Source organism: Myotis daubentonii, chromosome 4 (genome assembly GCF_963259705.1).
Source record: "Myotis daubentonii chromosome 4, mMyoDau2.1, whole genome shotgun sequence".
In the NCBI taxonomy this organism is placed as follows: domain Eukaryota; kingdom Metazoa; phylum Chordata; class Mammalia; order Chiroptera; family Vespertilionidae; genus Myotis; species Myotis daubentonii.
This window is the reverse complement of record NC_081843.1, coordinates 112,118,901-112,139,131: the sequence shown is the minus strand read 5'-3', so window position 1 is coordinate 112,139,131 and position 20,231 is coordinate 112,118,901. Positions and strand designations below refer to the sequence as shown.

The following is a 20,231-nucleotide window of genomic DNA, read 5'->3' as shown; positions in this document are numbered from 1 at the left end:
GAGGTGGTGGGGGGGGTGAGAAAGGGGACATATGGGTAATACTTTCAACAATAAAGATTTTTAAAAATTGGAAACATGATGAGATAGTTGTTTGCAAAAGAATGAGAGAGTTTTGTAGATGAAAAGAAAGTATTTTCGAAGTCAGGCGAGATTCAGGTTAACCGAGATTCCGGTTCACCGAGAGGAAGAAACTCCTGCTAAAATCAGCAGCAGATCCATTTGCGGGGCAACACGGGGGTGAGAAGAAGGCGGCTGCCCCTTCCTTCAGGGAGCTGAAGACAAGGAAACAGCAAGCACGCACGGAGCTCAGAATGAAGCCAGGACAATATTTCAAGTCTAGCACTGAGTAGGCGACCTCGGGACAGGATGGGAGAGAAGCAGAAGCAGGCAGCAGGGAAGGCTTGAGGAGTCTGGGGGGCTTGAGTGAGGCTTAGAAGAGAGCCTTTCTTAGGCGGATGGGGTGAGAGCATTCAAAAGCAGAGGCACCCCATGTTTTTTATTGTGATTTCCCCATTGAAAAATACATATGGTTTAATCACCATGCAGTACACGCATACAAAGACATTTAACCTCATTAAAATATGATGTATCTGGTGTTTCTAGTCTCTCTATTTTTTTTTAAGTGTTGGATTAACCCACTAATAGGTTGAAAACATTCTAAGGGGACCAGGAGCCCAGTGTGGAGACGGAGCTAAGCCTGCCCCGTGGAGGGGGCTTCCGTGGGAAGGGGGCAGAGGGGATATTGTTGGTGGGATGATGGTCCGCAGAAGTATAAGTGAATTACTTCGGGATGTTATGGCAAAATTTCGAACTTCACCTAGCACATGACCTACTTCTTACACAAAACACTTCTTACCAGGGCTGCCTTTGGACAGTAGATTAGCCAAGATAGCTTTTTTTAAAGATTCCTTTTGATGCTTGATTTCAATTCAGTACCACTCAGCGGGGTGATGCAGGTGGGGGAGAGAAGTTTGCTTCTGGATTCTTAAGAGCAGTAACATGAATGGACACCTGTTTTGTCTCATCTTGTGATCAGCTATGGAATGTTTGGTTTAGAATGTAGATCGAATAGTTTCATAGGGGAAAATAGAGGGAATGTGTCCGGGGACAGGTCTAGGAGAAGAAAGTGATGGCATCTTGAAAGCCATGCTTCTGGGAGGCACGTGGTATGGTCAGTTGTGTATAGCAGAACTAATTACAAGTAGAAGAATGGGCCTGGCCCAGGACTGGAGAACTCTGTTACATTCGCATCTGTTCCCTGCTGTTACCAGAATAAAGGGGTCTGTTCACCTGCCCCCATCAAAGCCCCCTCAGATGTGAATAGGAGTTTGCAGCAAAGAATTTTATTAGTTGAGGAAATGGCACCAAGCCCGGAGTCCCAGGTAAGCTAGTGCTCAAAGACCCGGCTCCCTGGTGATGGCTTCCAGGGGATGGGCTATATGGGGGAAAGTCATTCATCATGGCGGCTACAGGAGTGGGGCCATGGTTTCTGCTGATTGGTTGGAGCCAGGTAGAGAGTAGCTGATCATTGTGTCAGGTCCTGGTGTCAGCCATGGTATTATTCTGTCTTGTCTTGTGAGGAGATGATCTGTAGGGTCCTTCTACTTTCATGGGCCCGAGGCTGAAACACAACTGAAGTCTAGGTGTTATCTTTCACTTGACTGAAACTCTGTTTCTGTGATCAACAGACTTGAGGCTTTGTTCTTAAGACAGATTGACACTGACCAGAATCTGATGTCCAAGGGGCTTGATGACTGAAGAAGGGAGTGGACAGGCAGGAAGGAGACAGGGTCATGTTAAAGAGATGGAGTGTCTGCCCCGTTACACTGCCACATGGCATTTCACCCGGAAGACTCACGTTCGGAACCTGGATTCCTGGTTGGAGGTCTAAATTGGGACCCTTCTTGGCCTCTACTTGTAGAGCACTTGTGAGACCGTTAAGAGTAAAACTCTCCTCTTTTCCCAGCTGATGGTCTCCTTTTCCCCCAGGATCTTCCCAATTTGTTCTGAACTGTTCTCTTGGCTCAGACTCAAAGGCCAACATATACAGCACCCACCCATCCTTTCCCTTCTCGCTGCTTCCGGTGAGCCGCATCTGCAGCACATGCAGGTTGAATGGTGTTGCCAATTATTTATTAAATCTTTGTGTGTGGGGGGGGCATGTTCTCTTGCCTCATGTGCTCTAAGAGAAAAAGAGAGGCGAGATAAAAGAGAAGAGTTTTAGATCTCAGGGGATTTGCCATTGACCTTGTCCTCCAAAGAGTAAGGGAAGGGGCAGCCTGTCCTGCTTGGTGCTATAGAAATGGAACTCCCTACATACCCACATGTAACTAATTTTAAGAAATCCCTGCAATCACATTTTTCTCGACCCGAGTTGAGTGCACAGACTGAAAAGGAAAACCCTTTCATGTGGCCGTTCTTCGCTTAAGTATTTTCAATCATTTCCCCTGAGATTTAATAGCCTTTTGATCTTCCCAATCCCGTTTTAATTTGGTCCGGGGAGGATTTAAAAGACAACATGAATAACGGAGCATGGGATCATGTAAGTAGGAATCATGAGTCCTACATGTACTTCAATAAACTTTGCTGGTTTTGTTTGGACTTGTAAAAAGACGCACTCTGGGGGAAATACGCCGCAGGCTGTTTCTTCGTGTTGGCTGCATTTTGTTTTTCAGGACAGTTTCCTGTTGTACTAACAAACGCTGGTGCCTGGAGTGGTCTATTTCTTGTGTTCCCCTCCCCTTCCAGAGAAAGCCCGATTTATAATTGAAGATGAAACCTAATGTCTTCTTTGCCAGCAAATTGATTGTTGCCGGAGAGTGTAGAGGAGATTGGCCCAGACACCTTCCTACTTGGTTAGAAATGTTTAGAAAACCGTCGCGTAGAGCTGCACCGAAGTCTGGAATTCACATTAACAATCCAGTTCCTCAGCTACACTAGCTACATTTCCAATGCTTCCACGAGGCGGATGCAATCTTGATATTTGGGGCCGGATGATTGTAGCAGGGAGGGAGCTGTCCTATGCATTGAAGGATGTTTAGCAGCACCCCAGCCTCGAGATGCCAGTAGCGCCCCCTACTCGTGACAATCAGAAATGTCTGTGTAGATTGCCAAAAATCACCCCTGGTTGAGAAGTACTGCCTAGGGGGATGGTTTTGGGCAGTGCAGATATAGAATGTTTCTATTAATGCAGACAGAACTGTTCTAGAAAAATCCCTAGCAAAGTTTGGTTTGGGGCATTTTATAGATTAAATTTTTTGTTTGTTTGTTTTTTAAATATATTTTTTTATTGATTTTTTACAGAGAGGAAGGGAGAGGGAAAGGGAGTTAGAAACATCGATGAGAGAGAAACATCGATGAGAAAGAAACATTGATCAGCTGCCTCCTGCACACTCCCTACTGGGGATGTGCCCGCAACCAAGGTACATGCCCTTGACTGGAATCGAACCTGGGACCCTTGAATCTACAGGCTGACGCTCTATCCACTGAGCCAAACCGGTCAGGGCTGATTAAGTTTTTTGAGCTTTAAGAGGATCAGTGTGGTCATCCAGTCCAGTGCCTTGAGAAACTGAGGCACAGAGAGGTTTTTGAGTGACTAGGTCCATAGCATGTGTCAATGGAGAGTTGTGGACTTAAAGTTCATGCAGCCTTGGGGACAAACGTCTCATTTTCATTCAAGCTTACCATTCTCTCTGTGTTCTTTAGGGGTGGGTGGGTGGGATGGGTGGGATGGGTGGGGGAGAGTCCTGATGATGAGAGGGTCCAGTCCTGAGACTCTGAGAGGAGTAAATTCCTAACTTGAACCCTGGGTACACCTGTTTTACTCCTCCATGGCCTGTGATTTCTCTGAGGCCCTGCCTCCAGGCTGGGGACATCTGGTAGACCCGCCCCTGCTCAGTGAGAGGGCAGACCCCTGTTGGGTTTCCCAGTTCCCTCAGCGCAGAGAGATTGGGAACACTCAGGGGCCACGGAAGACTGTAGTCCTGCGAAATTCCCTTCTGTTAGTTTTTTAATCTCCAGTATCTCTTCTGTCTCCTTCCCTGAAGTGGTCCATGGCAAAGCCTTTAGTACGAAATTTCTGGAGGTTCTTTGGAGGCCACAAGGAAGCAGAGAGCCCTGGAGACCTGTGTATAGAGGGTTTGAGGAGTGAGGAGGAGTCTCTGGGCGGGGGTACCTTTAGCTACAGGGGCGAGAAAACAGGCTTTGCAGGGGGAGTCTGGAGGTGACCGGGGCCTGCAGAGTGACCCATGGGCTTTGAGGTGACCAGGATCTTTTCTCCCCCCATTAATCCCATAGGCCTCACCTCTCCCGATGACTTCCTGAGTCACTGATTTTATCCCCGCACTCCCCTGCTCCAGACCTTTAGTGGCTCACTGCTTGCTGCCTTCACTTTTGAAGCTTCTTGGTCTTGTACTCAAGGCCCATCTTCTTTGACATAGGGATCCTCTCCTCCCTTTGTAAGAGTGAACACTGATTCTGTGCACAGGATAGCTTTGCTGTCCCTGTGTTCGCATAATTGCTCTGCTGGGGCTGGGGTTTGGCCCAGGAGGTTTTCTCAGAGCTCTTTGATGTTAAGTAGCTCGCTCAGGAAGCACTTTTGTTTCTGGTGACACTTTGTTGAGTCGGTAGCCTGGACAACTACTTAAAATCAGTACACAGCTCAAAACTCAGGGCCCAGTAAGCAGGCCGGAAAGAGTGGCAAAAAAGCAGACAAAAAATTACGTGTATTATAAACCCTCAGCTAGCCTTGAGCCATTGGCGGTTTGGTTCTGTAACACCATGGGCCCCGTGAGCTGTGGGCCAGGTCAAAGGCCACTGCTCCGAGAGGCCAGCTGTCGGGTTGAGCTGGAAACAAGCTAATGTGTAAACTGGCCCGGAGGTCTTTGTAAGTTGCCTCATCTCCCCAACTTCAGTTCAAACAAGTACTTCCATTGCAGAGTTTGGTGACGGCTGCTATTTCATTAAACTGTTGATGTTTCCTTTTGGGAAGCCGGCTTTCTTGAGTGCCGCCATGGTGAAGGGGAAGGTATTTTTAAGGCGCCTATTTGTGGGGGGAGAGTTTGATTTGAACAACAGCAGGGAAGGATGGGAGCAGGAGGCCTGAGGGCCGGCCGTGAGCACGGCCGTGGCCACTGCTGTCTGCTGACACGTGTCTCCCTTTTGCTCCACAGACCAACGAGTGGAACAAAAACGATGACCGGCTGCTGCAGGCCGTGGAGAACGGAGATGCCGAGAAGGTGGCCTCGCTGCTGGGCAAGAAGGGGGCCAGTGCCACCAAGCAGGACAGCGAGGGCAAGACCGCGTAAGCTATGACGAGTGGTTTCTGACTGTGGGCTCTCGGTTCTCTGGAACCCCTAGGATCGCAGGGGACCTTCACAAGTGCCTTTAAGGGGCTTTGAGAAATTGCTGTCCCCACAGCCCATGTTATTGTGTGGAAGAGGGCCTTTCAGTCTAGTTCCTTTCTCTTCAGGCTCCAGGTGACAAAGGGGGTTTTACCTTGAATGGCTGGATTTGTTCCCAGGTATAACCAAAGATTCTACCAGAGGAGAAAGAGTACCAGGATGGCAACCAGCTGATAGCTGGGAAATGAGTTCTATCCTGGCCTAGATACAGCGTAAAAGAGAAAGAGTATTTTTTCATAACTGTGAAACCTTACTACTTCTATTATTTTTTTTAAACCCGTTTCTAACACAGGTCAGTAATTACACGGGTAGTAGGAATCTTGCTCGCCATAATTAAAGCTACTTGATTGTGCGTGTGTGTGTGTGTGTGTGTGTGTGTGTGTGTGTTTCCATCCTCACGCCGGTTGTGCAGTAGAGAAATCATTGACTTTGGAGCCAAATAGACTTCTAATATGGACTCTATCACGTATCAGTTTTGCAGTCCCGGGATCTCAGTTTGTTCACTGTAAAGTGGAGATGGTGTAGTCAACTCCATAGTATTTGTGAGTCTAAAACAAGATACCGATGCTGGGTGGGCGCCCCCAGAGCAGGCTCTGAGACAAGAATCTGAGTGCAGGGAGTTTCTCTCGCCAGTGACCCCAGGAAGTGCGCAATGAGGGGATGAAGTAGCCTGCTATTGTCAGGTTACTGCTAGGGTCAACTGGAATGCATTTTCACTGAGAACTTCTGGGAATTTGTTTAGACTTAGAGCAGGGGTTGGCCAACTATGTCCTGCTGTCTGTCTTTGTAAATAAAGTTTTATTGGAATGCAGCCAAGTCCATTATTGATCATTGCCCGTGGCTGCTTCTGCACTGTGGAGGCAGATTTGAGTGGTCAGGACAAAGACTATAAAGCCGAACATACTAACTGTCTGGCTTCTTACCGAAAGAGTTTGCTCACCCCAGCTTTGAAGTGTGCTTCAGAGTTACCCACCCAGCGGGTAAGGAAACTGGGGTATCTTTTCCTAATCTCTTGTCCCTCCAAGGTTGAGTGCTGCTCTGAGGGACCATATGTTTATGGCCAGAACAAATCCAAGAAGGTAATTGGTGGGGCACCTATAGAGATTGACACTGTATATGCAAGGAGCTAGCACAGTACCCAGCCCATAGTAGGCTCTTGATAAAGCCTGTTCCCTTTGCTTCTTAGCCTAGGTGAGAGGTTCTCAACCCTGCCACCTTTAGAATCGCCTGGGGTGCTTTAAGAAATACGGATGCCGTGCCCACCCCAGATGGCCTGTATCCCTTGGTCTGTGGAGAGGCCCAGGAATCAATACTTTATGGTGTCCCACGTAGGGTCAACCAGAGAGAACCAGCATCTAGAAACTAGATTGACTCTAGATTGAAGGATCAGTAGTGAGAATAAAGGGCACTTTTTCCTAAGATTGGGCATCACATTTTAGCAACTTTTGCCAACTAAACCCTCTTCCTGACACCCACTAGATCCCATAGCATAGACGCCGACCCTGGTGTTGAGGGAGCCACACGATAGTTCAGGGTGCTGAGCTCTGTCTAGGGACAGGCTGGTGGTTTCAGGGAGAAGCGTTCTCTCTCAGTCCCTGTCTGGTCCTCTAGGAGCTGGGCTTGTCCTCAGCCAAAGCCCCAGGTTGAGTGTCACACACCCCCCTCCCTGCCCCCAGCTCTGGTTTGACTTTGCCTTTGCAGAGTCCTGTCTCTGGAGTATGGGGCACGGGGCCCAAACACGGTGAACTCTGACTTAACAGCCAGGGCTCCCAATAGTGGGCAGGCCTTGGTTGTTGGCTGATGTGTTGAGCCTTCCCAGCCTTCTGTAATTGTTGGTGCTTATCCCTCTTGCCCTCTAGACTAAAATTCTCTTGATAGAAGGGACTGTAACTTTACACGGCTATAATTACACCATTTAGCCCACCGCTGGGCTTGTTGTAGATACCCAGAAAGTATGTGTTGAACGAGTCAATTAACCTTTTCCCACCATGCCCCATGTGGAGTCAGAGCTATTGGATGGACATGGGTGGAGGCCACTATCCTGAGATTTTTGGTGCTAGAGATGGTGCTTTTGGGCCACTTCTTGCAGCATTCCACAGCTTTCTTGGCTCCTCCTTCCCAGTCCAGCTTTGCAAGTGTCTGCACAAAACCGCCTTTCACAGCTGTGCCAGGGAAAGGGGAGATAATGGTTTATGATAGTTTTGTCTAAGACAGTACCCACTGAAATGAAAATAGAACATTTAGATTAGCAGCTTAGCCACGGTTGTGATCAGCTGAATAAATTTATTCCTTTTGTTAATAAGGATGTATAGAGGACACAGTCAGAAGGTTGTTTTCTATTCTCTCTCTTTTCTTTATATTGTGGTAAAATATACATAATATAGGCTTTACCACTTTAACCATAGTAGAGGATACATTTCAGTAGCATTAAGCACATTCACGATGATGTACAACCATTTTCATTGTCTATGTCCAGACATTTTTCATCATCCCAAGTAAAACCCTGTACCCATTAAGCAGTGACACTTCCCAACCTCTTTCCCCCCCCTCCCTCTCCGTGGCAACCACTGGTCTGCTTCCTCTCTATGCATGCGCCTATTCTGGGTATCCTATCTAATAAAAAGGGAATATACTAATTAACCCTCATGCCGTTGCAAAGATGGGGGCGCCCACAGCCAATAAGGAGGGAATATGCTAATTGACTACCACGCCCTCAAAGATGGTGGTGCCCAGTCCCCTCATCCCTGCCGGGGCAGCAGGCATGCGTACGGCAAGGCCAGGCTTGCCCCTGAGGGCTCCCAGACTGAGAGAGGGGGCAGGCCGGGCTGACGGATCCCCCCTCCAGTGCATGAATTTTCATGCACCGGGCCTCTAATTTCATATAAATGGGACCATACAAGGTGGGGCCTTTGTCTCTGGCTTCTTTCACTTAGCACAGTGGTTTCAAGGTCCATCTCTGTAGCACGAATCACTTCTTCATCTTACTCTCTTACAGAGCAGTTATACAAAAATGGCCACCTCCATTTTGCAAATGGTAAAACGAAGAACCACGTGATACAGCCTTTGCTGCATTCACTCTGGAACTAGTCCTAGCACGCCCACCTTTGCATGTGCAAGCCCGCCATTTTTCCCTTCGATGACACTTACGTGGAAAGTTAGAACTACGTGAAAACGGGAGAAAGGGGGTATTTATTTTTTCAGTGCACGGTTTTCCAGAGCTACTCATCGGTTAACATTTAATCTTTCTGCTTGGAATATTCTTTTGATGATGACAGCTACTGACTGATAACTACAAGAATGTAAGTGTGAAAGGCACCACAGAATTACATCTATCTGGCTTCATATTTTCTTTCAAATCTAATGGTCTTTGTGTGCAGAATGAGAGGGGCTGTCGCTGGAAACCCTCTCTCCTGTCCTTCCGGCATCATGGAATGATGCTAGCCAGGCCAAGGGTGCTCTACAACAGCGAGTCCCGGGCAGCGTGGGTCCCATGGTGCAGCCTGTCCCCTCGCCCGCCTGCACGTCTGCACTGGAGTTGGCGCGGCCGTGCACTCCTGCCTGCCTGTGCATCGTCTCCCTCGCTTCATCTTCCCGCTGTGGAGACTCTTCTGTTCCTGTGCCTGTTCTTTCCACGGGCGCTGGTGTGGTAGCACGTGAACTGCTGACCTGCTGGGAGCGGTTCTGCATGTGTGACAGGCCAGCCCAGCATGTCCCCTCCGCTGGAGCTCTTGGCCCCGCTGGCCCTGTGCAGGCCACACGGCCAGCATGTCACTGGGACGTGCATGCAATATTTTGCATTTGTCTCCTAAGGGCAAGGCCAGGTCATGCCCTTGAAAGTTAGGTCCTTGTTGGTACGTGGCCTCATTCTCTGCCTGCTTGTTCGGGTTTACCCTGTGATTTAGCCGCCTGCATGTCGGAATGAGGCTGGAGGCCTATTTTAGGAGCTTTTGTGAAAGCCCACTTTGCTAGTTTGCTCAGTGGCGCACAGTGTTTCTCTGTTGCCTGACAACCTGGAACCCTGATGTTGGTGTTCAAGGGCCCCCCACTGGCCCGGCCCCTACTTGGCTCAGTGTTGGCTCGCACTTGCCTTTACTGGAGGTGGGGCTGCCTGCGCCCGGCCCTCCCCTCAGGTGAGAAGGTCCAGGTGGCAGCCCAGCTTCTCTGTCCAGTCCAGACGCCTCCCTCTCAGATGTGCTCAATCCTTCTGTGGCTTTTCTTCTCTTTAAGCCACTGCAATCCTAGTTTAGAATTTGATGTGTTTTCTTACATTGAAAGAACAGGAACAACAGCACAAAAGACTCAGCAGCTTAGGACAAACCTTTGTTGTCTGAGAGACTTGCATCCTGCACAGCACGGGAAGCTCGCTGAGGACAGGACCAGGGGATGTCTGCAGCTGTGCTGGTCTTTTCCACGATCCTCAGCACAGAGGGGCGTTTGGTCCGAATTTGTGGGAGCAACTTTTCAGGGTAGTTCTCAGGATAACACGCTCTCTTTTTTGCCGGTGAAAAGCGCCTGGGTGAATGCATTAGGGGTGAAGTAGCTGGGGGTCCAAGAGGAAAAGGGCTTTCCTGGTGAATGTCCCAACCCGTCACTCGGCTCCCCCAGCTTCCAGTGCAGTTTAAATAGGAAAATGCTCGGCCTTTCCTACCTAAACACCAGATGACCCCCAAAGCCCTGGGAATGAGGCGGCCAAGGCAGCCATGTCGGCAGACATTCTCCAGAAGCCTCCCAACCGAAGGTCAGCGACCAGATGGGCGGTTTGGGCATTCTTCAGCCTTTCCCGTCTCTCCCTGCAGCACTGCCTTTAGGGGCGGATCAGAAACCTTGCCTGAAAATTCCCTCCCTCTTAAGCTGATCAGAGAGGGGCTACAAAAACGAGTGAAAGCAACTGAATGGCTGGAATTCGTGTAGGAAAGAGTAGAAGAAGGGCGGTGCCCTGGGCCAGGAGAGAACAGGAGGGAGCCGGGCAGAAAGTTGAGCTGCAGGCTGTGTTTGTGGAGCCGGGCCTGGCTTCTCTCCGCCCATCTGTTCCCGTTCCCGGTGGAGGTGAGGAAGTGGGAGGGCGCTCTGGCCCTAGACTTTTGGCCACAGAGCAGTCTAATTGCTTCAAGATGGTCTCCCCTGCATGTGGTGCGCGTTTAGTGAACGTTATGTGTGTTTGTCTTAGGAACAACCAGACTAAATAAAATCACTGCTGGGACTGTAGCATTTGAAGAAATACCACCCAGGCATGTATGTATAGACAGAGAGATAGATATAGTCTGCACACACGGTCCACGCTTCAGAAACCTGATCTTTGCGGCTTTGAAAGCAAGAACCTGTGCAAGTATTCGTAAATGACTCTGTGGAGCTTAAATCTGAAATACGGGAGGGAGGGAGGGAGCCCTTGAATTGTGTAAGTCATGTAACTAGGGGTTTTCCTGGCTGGGGGCTTGGTGCCCTTTGTTGCTGTTTCTCAAAACAGGATGTATTGGGTATTTCATCCCAGCCATTGAGTCTTGGAAATCAAGTCAATTTGGCTGCCAAGTTAATTTACCTAAAACTGCTAGACTTTGTGTGTAACGGCAGCCTTCCTCCCTGCAAAATCCCCTTCCAGGCAGAGTCACCCTGTCTGTCCTAAGACCTGTTGCCACTGGACAGAGGGATACGCTGAAGGATATAGTTGCTGCTGTAGCAAAACCACTCTGGTGTGGGTCAGCGAGGTTTTCGAAGGTGATGGCACCTCTGCTGCTACCAGCCAACGGGCCCACATGTTTGTTGCGTTAATCCAGCCGTTGGGAGGGACTCCCTGCCTCTGCAATGTTCCATACCCTATTGTGAGCGCAGCCCCAGGAGGAGGAAACGGGGTCCTCATCTAGAAGATGCACAGCATCTCGCTGAGGAGACAAGACCGACGGCCGTCCTGCTCACTGTAAAATCCTCGACTGCAAGGGGTGCAAGAAGGGGAGAGACGGGGACGCCCTGCGGTAGCTGCGCATGCTTCCTGGCCCCGGTGTGCTCTGAGGTGGCCCTTGCAGGGTGGGTCAGGAGGACTGGGCGGGTGCAGGGAAGAGAAGCCAGTGTTAGTGCTGGTCCCAGCATGAGGCCATCCCGAACTAAAGGAAAAACAGCGACACTGTGACCATTGTTTCCTTCTCTCCTTGAAGGGCTTATCATTGCAGTTCAAGGTCAGGGCCCCACTGGACACCAGACCAGTGGTTCTCAACTTGACTCCCATTGGAATCACCTGACAGCTTTGAAAAATGCTGGGTGCCCCCCCTCAGAGATCCCTGGGTCATGAGCCTGGGGTGCAGTCTGGGCCTGGGGATTTTCAGAGCACCCAGGTGACTTGCATGCTCAGCCCAAACCGAGAACCGTGGCACTACATGTTGAGACCTGGGTTTCCCAGCCCAGAGCTTCCCAGCAGGTCCCACCCCCTGAGAGCTGACAGGTGGGCGGAGGGAGGCGGGAGCCTGTGTGTGTGTGTGTGTGTGTGTGTGTGTGTGTGTGTGTGTGTAATGCTGTGCACAAAATAAAATTAAAATGAAAGCTTAATTTGGGCTTAAAGTATATGATGTCAAAGTAACATAAGTCACGAGCTTTTTAAAGGGAAATAGGGTATTTAAAGCTAAACAGATCTTACTGCAAAACTGTGCTTTAGAGGGAAGATTGTAACCACAGAAGTGGTGCAGATGGATCAGAACTGAATGGGAAATTGAGAACTACACTGAGAAAGTATTGGTGGGTCACCGGATTTTTCCTTCCCAAACTGTTTTCAGAGCCGGATTAAAATATATTGAGGCTGAAGGGCTTCAGACACTCAGATGGGTCATGTTCAGAGCTGAAGCAGACTGCCTCTCCCCCTCCCTCCGCCCTCTGGCGTGCCCCCCGCCGGCTGGACCTGCTCCCGCAGGCGGAGGTCAGCGGAGCCTGGGAACTGTAGTAGCGCCTGTGATGGAGAGCAGAGCCAGGCGGATGGGCGTGGGTCCCACCCACCAGGCAGTGACCTCCACTCCGTCTCACCCCACGGGAGAGGGCACCTGGAGCAGGCGGTTCTCACGCTGACAGCACCCAGGCAGGTCAAGGGTCGAGGCACAGAGATCACTTAGCACGCGCCTGTCCTTTAGACACATTCCTGCTCCTCCCCGGGGTCCCTGGAATGCCTGCCTTCCCGGATGCCACCGCCACCGCCCCGCCCACCGAGTCTTGCATGTCATTCAAGGCCCCGCTTGCCGTCTCCCCCACGAAGCCCTTTCTACTTTCCAAAGCGATTGGACTCGTGGTCGCCACTGTCTCCTCAGCCATCTGGGATTGGTGGGTCTCGGTTGCCTGTGTCCTTCTCTCATCCCTGTTAGTAGACTGTCAGGGTCAGAGTTCATTCTCAGGCGGTTAATGAGGAAGGAATCGTTGTGAATCATGTTAATCCCGAGTGCCCCGCTGCTGGGCTAGGGGCTTCCTACGTGTGACGCAGTCGGTCAACACCCTCGTTCATTCTTTCCCCATTTTAAAGGCCGTCCGTTTCCCCGGGGTGTTTCTCAGCTGATGCCCTCAGTCACCCTGGAGTAATTCAGGAAGAAGAATGGGCAGGTGAACAAGGTTCGGGAATTAGCACAAGTCACCTGCTCTCAGCTCGGTGCTGAGGCTGCGGGTCTGTCATGACCACAGGAGACAAACCTCTCCCTCTGCCCTGATGGAGATTTCCTGCAGCCCGAGGGCTATTTCCAGGTGGCGTTTGAGGCCAGGCCATCCTGAAGAGCTAACGCTCGGCTGCAATGCCGTGGGGTCTTTTAGATCTGAAGATGTCATCTTTCATCTGCGTCTCCTCCCTCCTGTCCCCAGGAGGTCTCTGTCCCCAGAAGGTAGCCCTGCCGATTCTGTGAGCCCGTCGTGAGCACTTCAGACAGGAATCCTATTTTTGCAGCCTTTGCTTTCTCTCATGCAGCCACCTTTGATTATATCCACCTGGAACACGGAGCAGGCACGGGCAACCAGTGTCCCATTTCTCAGCCTTCCTGCCACTTGGGTTCCTCGCAGAAGCAGCGACGGAGTCTCTGTTGCACCTGCTTTTGACATCACTGACAGCCCGGCAGCCCCGGCGCTGCTCCCCAGGCGCTTTCTCTCTGGGCTGATGGGGTGGGTCCCCGCTGGCGGAGCAGAATTTAGTTCCAAGGCTTTGTAACTAGAAGCTCTTAGAGAGTCAGTACTGCCTGTCTTGCCCTCAGATTACAATCTGAAATGGGAATCCAGATCCTTCAGGATGAAGGGGTGTCCCGCTGAAATGTTTGGTGTGGACGGAGCCTCATCGGAGCTCGGTGACCTCATTAGAATGTACACGGTGCAGCATTGACTTTGAGAACTTGGCAGAGGCCTCAGTGACCACGTGGACAGGTGAATAAACTGAGGCCAGTGAACTTGAGTGACTTTGTTGTCACAGAGGAGGGATGGCAGAGCTGAGACCGAAGCCAAAGGACGCTGGTTTTTAGTTCCTATGTCTTCCTACTGTGCCGGTGATGGGAAAAGCGAACCTGCATCAGAATCGCCTGGGAGGCGTGTTAGACCAGATTGCTGGGCTCCACCCCTGAGTCAGGGCAGGAGCCCCCAAATTTTTATTTCTAACAAATTCTTTCCTGATGCTGATGTGCTGGTCTGGGCACCACACTTTGTACCATGTCAGGTAGCAAAAGCAAGCTTATCCTATGTAATAAAAGGGCAATATGCAAATTGACCCTAAAGGCAGAACGACCAGTCACTATGACACGCACTGACCACCAGAGGTCAGGTGCTCAACGCAGGAGCTGCCCCCTGGTGGCCATTGTGCTCCCACAGGGGGACCTTCGCTCAGCCACAAGCTGGGCTGACTGCTGCAAGCACTGTGGCGGTGGCAAGAGCCTCTCCTGCCTCCTCGGCAGCGCTAAGGCTGTCTGACTGCAGCTTAGGCCTGCTCTCCGCCATCAGTCGGACATCCCCCGAGGGCTCCCGGGCTGCCAGAGGGATGTCGGACTGCCAGCTTAGGCCAGGCTGAGGGACCCACCCACCCCCGTGCACGAATTTTCGTGCCCCGGGCCTCTAGTGATAACATAAAGGACAGCTTTTCCCTAAGAACTTACATTAGAACCCGAGAAATACATGGTTATGCAGGTTTATGGGTGTGTCGGAATAGAAACTTTAAACTAAAAAAGCAAATTCAAAACTAAAGATTCACATTATCTCCCCCTCCCACCCCCTGAAAAAAAAAACTTGTCTGCCTGGAAAATTGCAGTAGACAAGACACAGTCTCTGCTCTCATGGGGCACACAGATCCTAAGCATGGGCCTCTCAGGTAACGTCAGGGACACAGGAAAATGAAGAGGCCGGGGTCACTCTGAATGCACGTGGGAGCGAAGGGCCTTCTGAGCAGACTTCTGCGTGTGAGCGGATTCCTGGAGTGAGGGACCGAGCCGTGCGCTTTCCTGTTGTCTTGGTGGAGGGAACTGAGGTGGGAGGGTGTTTGGTGTGAATGGAGAGAGCGGGAAGGTGAGGTTGGACGGGAGCCTTTGGGCCATGGGGGGGAATTTGGGTTAAATCCTGAGTTTCAGTACTTAATTTCCCTGATTTGTTTTTAATATGATTTAATATCATGTTCTCCCCTCAGAAAGATGTCGTACAAAAGGAATGCAATTTAAGGGCAGGCGATGTTGGGTGTTTGGGAAATGCTGGCGCTCTCAAGGGATCCTGAAAGCTGGTTATTGGCACGAAGTATTTCAGAGTCTTACCCTAGGGACCCCCTCCCTTGGGTAGAAAGAGATTTTCAAAGGAAAGAAGGGAGACATAAGCACATCCAGGAAAAGCTGCTCTTGACATCAGGGCAGCGAATGCAAGCCCTGATCTTTGACACATTCCCTGACCTCTCTGGGCCTCAGTGTCTTCATCTGTGAACTGGGGGTGTTAGACGAGTTTATCCTTCTGAACCCTCTGACTGTGGGAATCTGGGCCTGGCTAGTCTGGGTAGGGTTTGGTGCGTGGTCATTTCTTGGTGTGGGCGTGTGGTTTGCTTGATTTGAGGAGTGAATGTGGGTGCAGAGGCAGTGGAAGGAACTAGAAGCGCCAGAGTGGCAGCCCCCTGTTCATTCCTGACTTCACCGCCAAACGCTTCTGGGACCAGGAGCTGGAGCGGATGACGGGGATCAGAAAAGTTTGGTCCGAGTGAAATTTCTGTGAATGGATGTGCCTGAAAAATCAAAGTCTCTTCAAAGCAGCCCTGCGAGTGTGTCTGGCCTCCAGCTCTGTGCTTCAGCAGGCAACCCGAAACCGGGATTGTTTGTTATTGCTCCACAAGATCGCAGGAACTTTCCAGGCGGCCACTCGCGGCTCTGGAGTAGCCGCAGCTCAAGTCCCCTTCGGGTGAAGGGCCTGGATAAATAGCCCAGCCCCGTCCCCACAGCACTTATGTCGGGAAGGTTTGCACAACGCGCCGAGGGCTGGTAGGAGGTGGGACCTCCAGGGCAGGCTCTGTTTGCCTCTGCGCTCCGGCTACACTCCTGCCTGCCCGTGGGAGAGCCTCAGCGGCCCCCGTGAGAAGCCAGTGTTTGCTTTTTGGCCGGAGGCTTTCATTTTTCCAGTTTAAACTTTGTTTTTTAAAGAGCTGCCCAGCCAGTAAGTGATATTGTGCAGCGTTGCCCAGTCTGCAGAGATTTAACAAGCACGGCGATCGCCTGGCACGGCGGTGACGGGCCAACGCTGCGGGCAGGATGCCCAGGTTAGGATCCAGGCTCCCTGCCTGTTAGTTCTGGGACTTCGGACAAGTTTCCAGACTTCTCTGTGCCTCAGTTTCCTCCTCTGTGAAATGGGGGTGATAACATGACCCCTCCCGTAGGTTGGCTGGGATTGTCATGAGTTCAGACGCAGCTAGTGCCTCGAGTTCTGATAGATCCGCTGCTGTTACTATTGATGAGGTTGGTATTTAATTTCCTTGAATTCCTTAATTTCCTTGCTGTAGAGCTGAGGGAGCTGAGGTTCAGTGCCTCAGCCACGATGCTGGAGCAACAAGGCCGCAAGCCCAGCATGGCACCCGGCCTCCAGGCCACTCCCCTCCCTCTGCTGGCTCCTCCACCCCCTTCACTGGCATCCGGCTGCCTATCGGGCTACTGGGAACATCAGGGAATTGACCTTCTCTTGGGGGTGAGAGAGCGGGGTGGGGAGATGGGGAGCCACAAAACTCTTAAGCACAGAAACCTTGGGAACTTTCCAAGTGACAAAAGCAGAGACATTCCAGCGATGGGTAAGTGGCAAAGGGATCAGAGTCGTATTATGTAAGCCTCAGGCTGCTCTGCTTGTGCCTTTTGGAAGCATCTCTGTCTCAGGGCCCAGCCGAGCATTAGACGCAAAGCGAACATCCCCGATCGCAGTGACCCTTTAATCCGCGTGGGTTCCCTTTGTGTGCAACACATCACGAGATTGTCTTTAGGCGAAGGGGGTTATGTTTTCAAACGAACCTTGAAACAGTGGGTGCCTGGGTAAGATGATGGCGGCGATCTGTACTTGTCATCCACGGAGAGATGCTGTCAGACCCCGTGTCCGTGTGATGTGTGTCGGCTGGGAACCTTGTACACGTGCGGTGGGGACGGAGCCTGCTTTGCTTTGCTTTGCTTTGCTTTCTTTTCCCCAATATATATATATTTTTTATTTCAGAGAGGAAGGGATAGAGATAGAAACATCAGTGATGAGAGAGAATCACTGATCAGCTGCCCCCTGCACGCCCCACACTGGGGATCGAGCCCGCAACCCCGGCATGTGCCCTGACCGGGAATCAAACCGTGACCTCCTGGTTCATAGGTCAACGCTCAAGCCCTGAGCCACACTGGCCGGGCTGAGCCTGCATGTCTAACAAACTCCTGGTCCATGGGCCACTCTTGGAGGAGGCAAGACTCGAGCTATCGGAGTGTTGTCACCGAGCTCCAGTAGAGTCTGGAGAGCCAGCCTGCTGTATCCTTGGGCCGGGGCCAGCCTCCCAGTCTCTGGGCCTGGGGGGAGAGGAGTGGATAGAAGGTTTTTATACCCCTCCCTCCTCCACTGCATTCTTGACCTGTCTAAAGGCAAAGATAAGCCAACAAAACCTCTTGTGAGATGCACTGCTACTGTAGACTCTTAAATGACATTTCTTGTCTTTGAAAGAAAGGCCACAGTAGATGAGTGGATAAAGGAGCTGTGGTACATTTATGGAACATTATGCAGCTGTGAAAAAGAAGGATCTCTTACCCTTTGAGACAGCGTGGAGGGACTTGGAGAGTGTTCTGCTAAAGCGAAATAAACCGGTCAGAGAAAGACAAGTATCATGTGATCTCACTCACATGTAGACTCTAATGAACAACATAAACTGATGAACAAAACAGATCCAGAGACATGGCAGCATGGAACAGACTGACAGATCTCAGAGGGAAGGTGGGGGTGGGTGGGTGGGAAGAGATTAACCCATGGACACAGACCATAGTGTGGTGAAGGGGTGGGGGAGAGGAGCAGAGTGGAGGGGGTTAATCGGGAAACAGGGGACATCTTTTCAATAATAAATACTTTCAACAGTAAAGATAAATTTTTTTAAAAGAGGAAAGGCCACACTTTTAAATTAGGAATAGAAGCCCCTATAGAGCCAGAGCCAGAGATGTTCTGAATTTGCTTTGCATTCACTTTTTTATGTCTTTCTAAGGGGAAATTTCAGCTGATAATGAACCGAAAAGAGTTTATTAAGAAAGACTTGAGCGTTTCCCCTCTGGAAGATTGCCGGGAGCCGATTCATGCTTGCTGTTTCAAGGGACCTGGCATATATGGCATACTGTTCTTAAAATGTTTGCTCACCTTCTTGGCACTATGTGTTTTAACCAAGGTCTCCTCTCTGAGAAAGGTTGTTTCCCCAGGTAGGGATTTTCCCCTGAAGTTAGGGAGGGAATAAAACCCCTCAACTAAGTGCCAGGTGGGTAATTAATCACTTTAACTATGAACAATTATGCTTAAGCTACATAATCTTTACTCCCTGGAATGGAGATAAGAAACGCCCTAACCTTTGGAATAGAGATTGATAGGATTGGAATCAACTGGTATAAATACAGATGTAACAAGACAGAAAGAGACAGAACTTAGAACACAGAACTTACAAGAGAGAACCTACAGACAGAACCTACACAGAACATACAGACAGAAGAACTTTGCTGGAGAGAACATGGCAAAAGATCCTGGACTGAACCTGACTAGAACCTGGTGACTGAACCTGGCTGGAGAACCTGGACAGAACCTGGCTGAAGAACCTAGCGAGGGAACATGGCTACAGAACCTCGCTGGAGATCCAAAGCAGAACCTCTCTGGAGATCCAGACCAGAACTTGGCTGGAGATCCTGGCTGTAGATCCTGGCTAGGCTGCTGATCAACTGAACACTGTCTCCGTGTCCTTCCTTTTTCGCCGACTCCATCTACACCTTTGGGGACCCCTGGACCCGCTGGGGTTGGACCCCGGCAGAAGATTTAGACTGTAATTAAAATTTGCATCTCCTAAATGAAAGCCTGCCGGACGGTAACCAGTCTTGGCTGCGATGTGGAGAACCTGGAGCCCTCCTGCGTCCGTGCTGGGATGTGAGATGATGCAGCGGCTTTAGAGAACCGCTCAGCACTTTTCCGCAGCTAAACATGGTCCCTGAATGGCTCGGCAGGCAGTTCCTCTGCCAGGTACCTACCCACTGGAATTAAACACACAGACTCTTGCACGTGAACGGCTTAGCAGCATTCTTCCCAGTAACCCAAAAGTATCTGAATGACCATGGCCAATGAGTGGATACACAAAATGTGGTGTATGCATACAATGGAATATTTTTAAGGAAACAGTGGAGTGCTGAGACATGCTACAACATGGGTGAACCTTGAAAGCGTGCCAAAGGAAAGAAGCGAGACACAAAAGCCCATGTCCTGTATGATACCATCTTTATGACATGACTGGAATGGGCAAGCCTGCAGAGGCAGCATGGAGATTGGGGATTGCCAGGGGCTGGGGTGGCATGGGAGAAGCAAGGACTGCTCATGGGTACGGGTCTTGTATTTTATGGTGATGAACATATTCTGGAGCTAGAGAGTGCTGCTGGTTGCACAGCTTCGTGAATATGCTAAAAATAACAGAATTGTGCATTTTTAAACTATGAATTTTATCAATGCAAGGACTAAAACGTGCTCCTGCTTCTTCAGTCTTTAATGTGTCTTAATGGAATGATATTCAGCATCACACATCCTGTATAATAAAAGGCTATTATGCAAATCGACTGAATGGTGGAATGACAGTTCGCTATGACATGCACTGACCACCAGGGGGCATATGCTCAACGCAGGAGCTGTCAGTCAGACATCCCCTGAGGGCTCCTGGACTGCGATAGGGTGCAGGCCAGGTTGAGGGACCTCCCTAACCCCCACCCCCAGTGCATGAATTTCATGCACCAGGCCTCTAGTTTGTTTTTAATGGACAATCAGAATGTCAATGTCTCAACCCAGCACTATGGACAGTTTGAACTCGGTAGGTACATGGTGGTTGTGGGGAGCTGTGGGGTGCATTGTAGAGTGTTTGCCAGCATCTCTGTCCCCTAGACATTCAATGCCAGTAGAATGCCCCCACCCCTCTCCCTCACATAATCAGAAATATCTCCAGACATGCAGGAGGAGGGCAGCACCCTCACCCCCAGTAGTGAACCTCTGGTTTGTCTTCCATCCTCCACTAAAAGCCGAGACCCACGAGGCAGGGGCTGTGTTTTCTCCACATGTTTCTCATGGCTCAGAACAGTGCCTGGCACATCAGTACCGCAGCCTCAGAGGCAACAGAGGAGGGAACGGATATATGTAGCTATA

The 20,231-nt window shown here is 50.5% G+C and overlaps 1 protein-coding gene across 3 annotated transcripts in view; it reads left to right on the top strand.

The window, feature by feature from the left end:
- RAI14 (retinoic acid induced 14) overlaps positions 1-20,231 on the top strand; it is a 130,088-nt gene that overhangs the window by 72,527 nt on the left and 37,330 nt on the right. The window contains exons 1-2 of one of the 3 annotated variants that reach the window (XM_059694972.1): positions 4,944-5,026; positions 5,172-5,302. In XM_059694972.1, coding sequence (XP_059550955.1) covers positions 4,973-5,026; positions 5,172-5,302 — 185 coding nt within the window. In that variant the 5' untranslated portion in view covers positions 4,944-4,972. Of the gene's footprint in view, positions 1-4,943; positions 5,027-5,171; positions 5,303-20,231 lie in introns of those variants that run through there. The other 2 variants (XM_059694974.1, XM_059694973.1) reach the window with 2 other exon arrangements.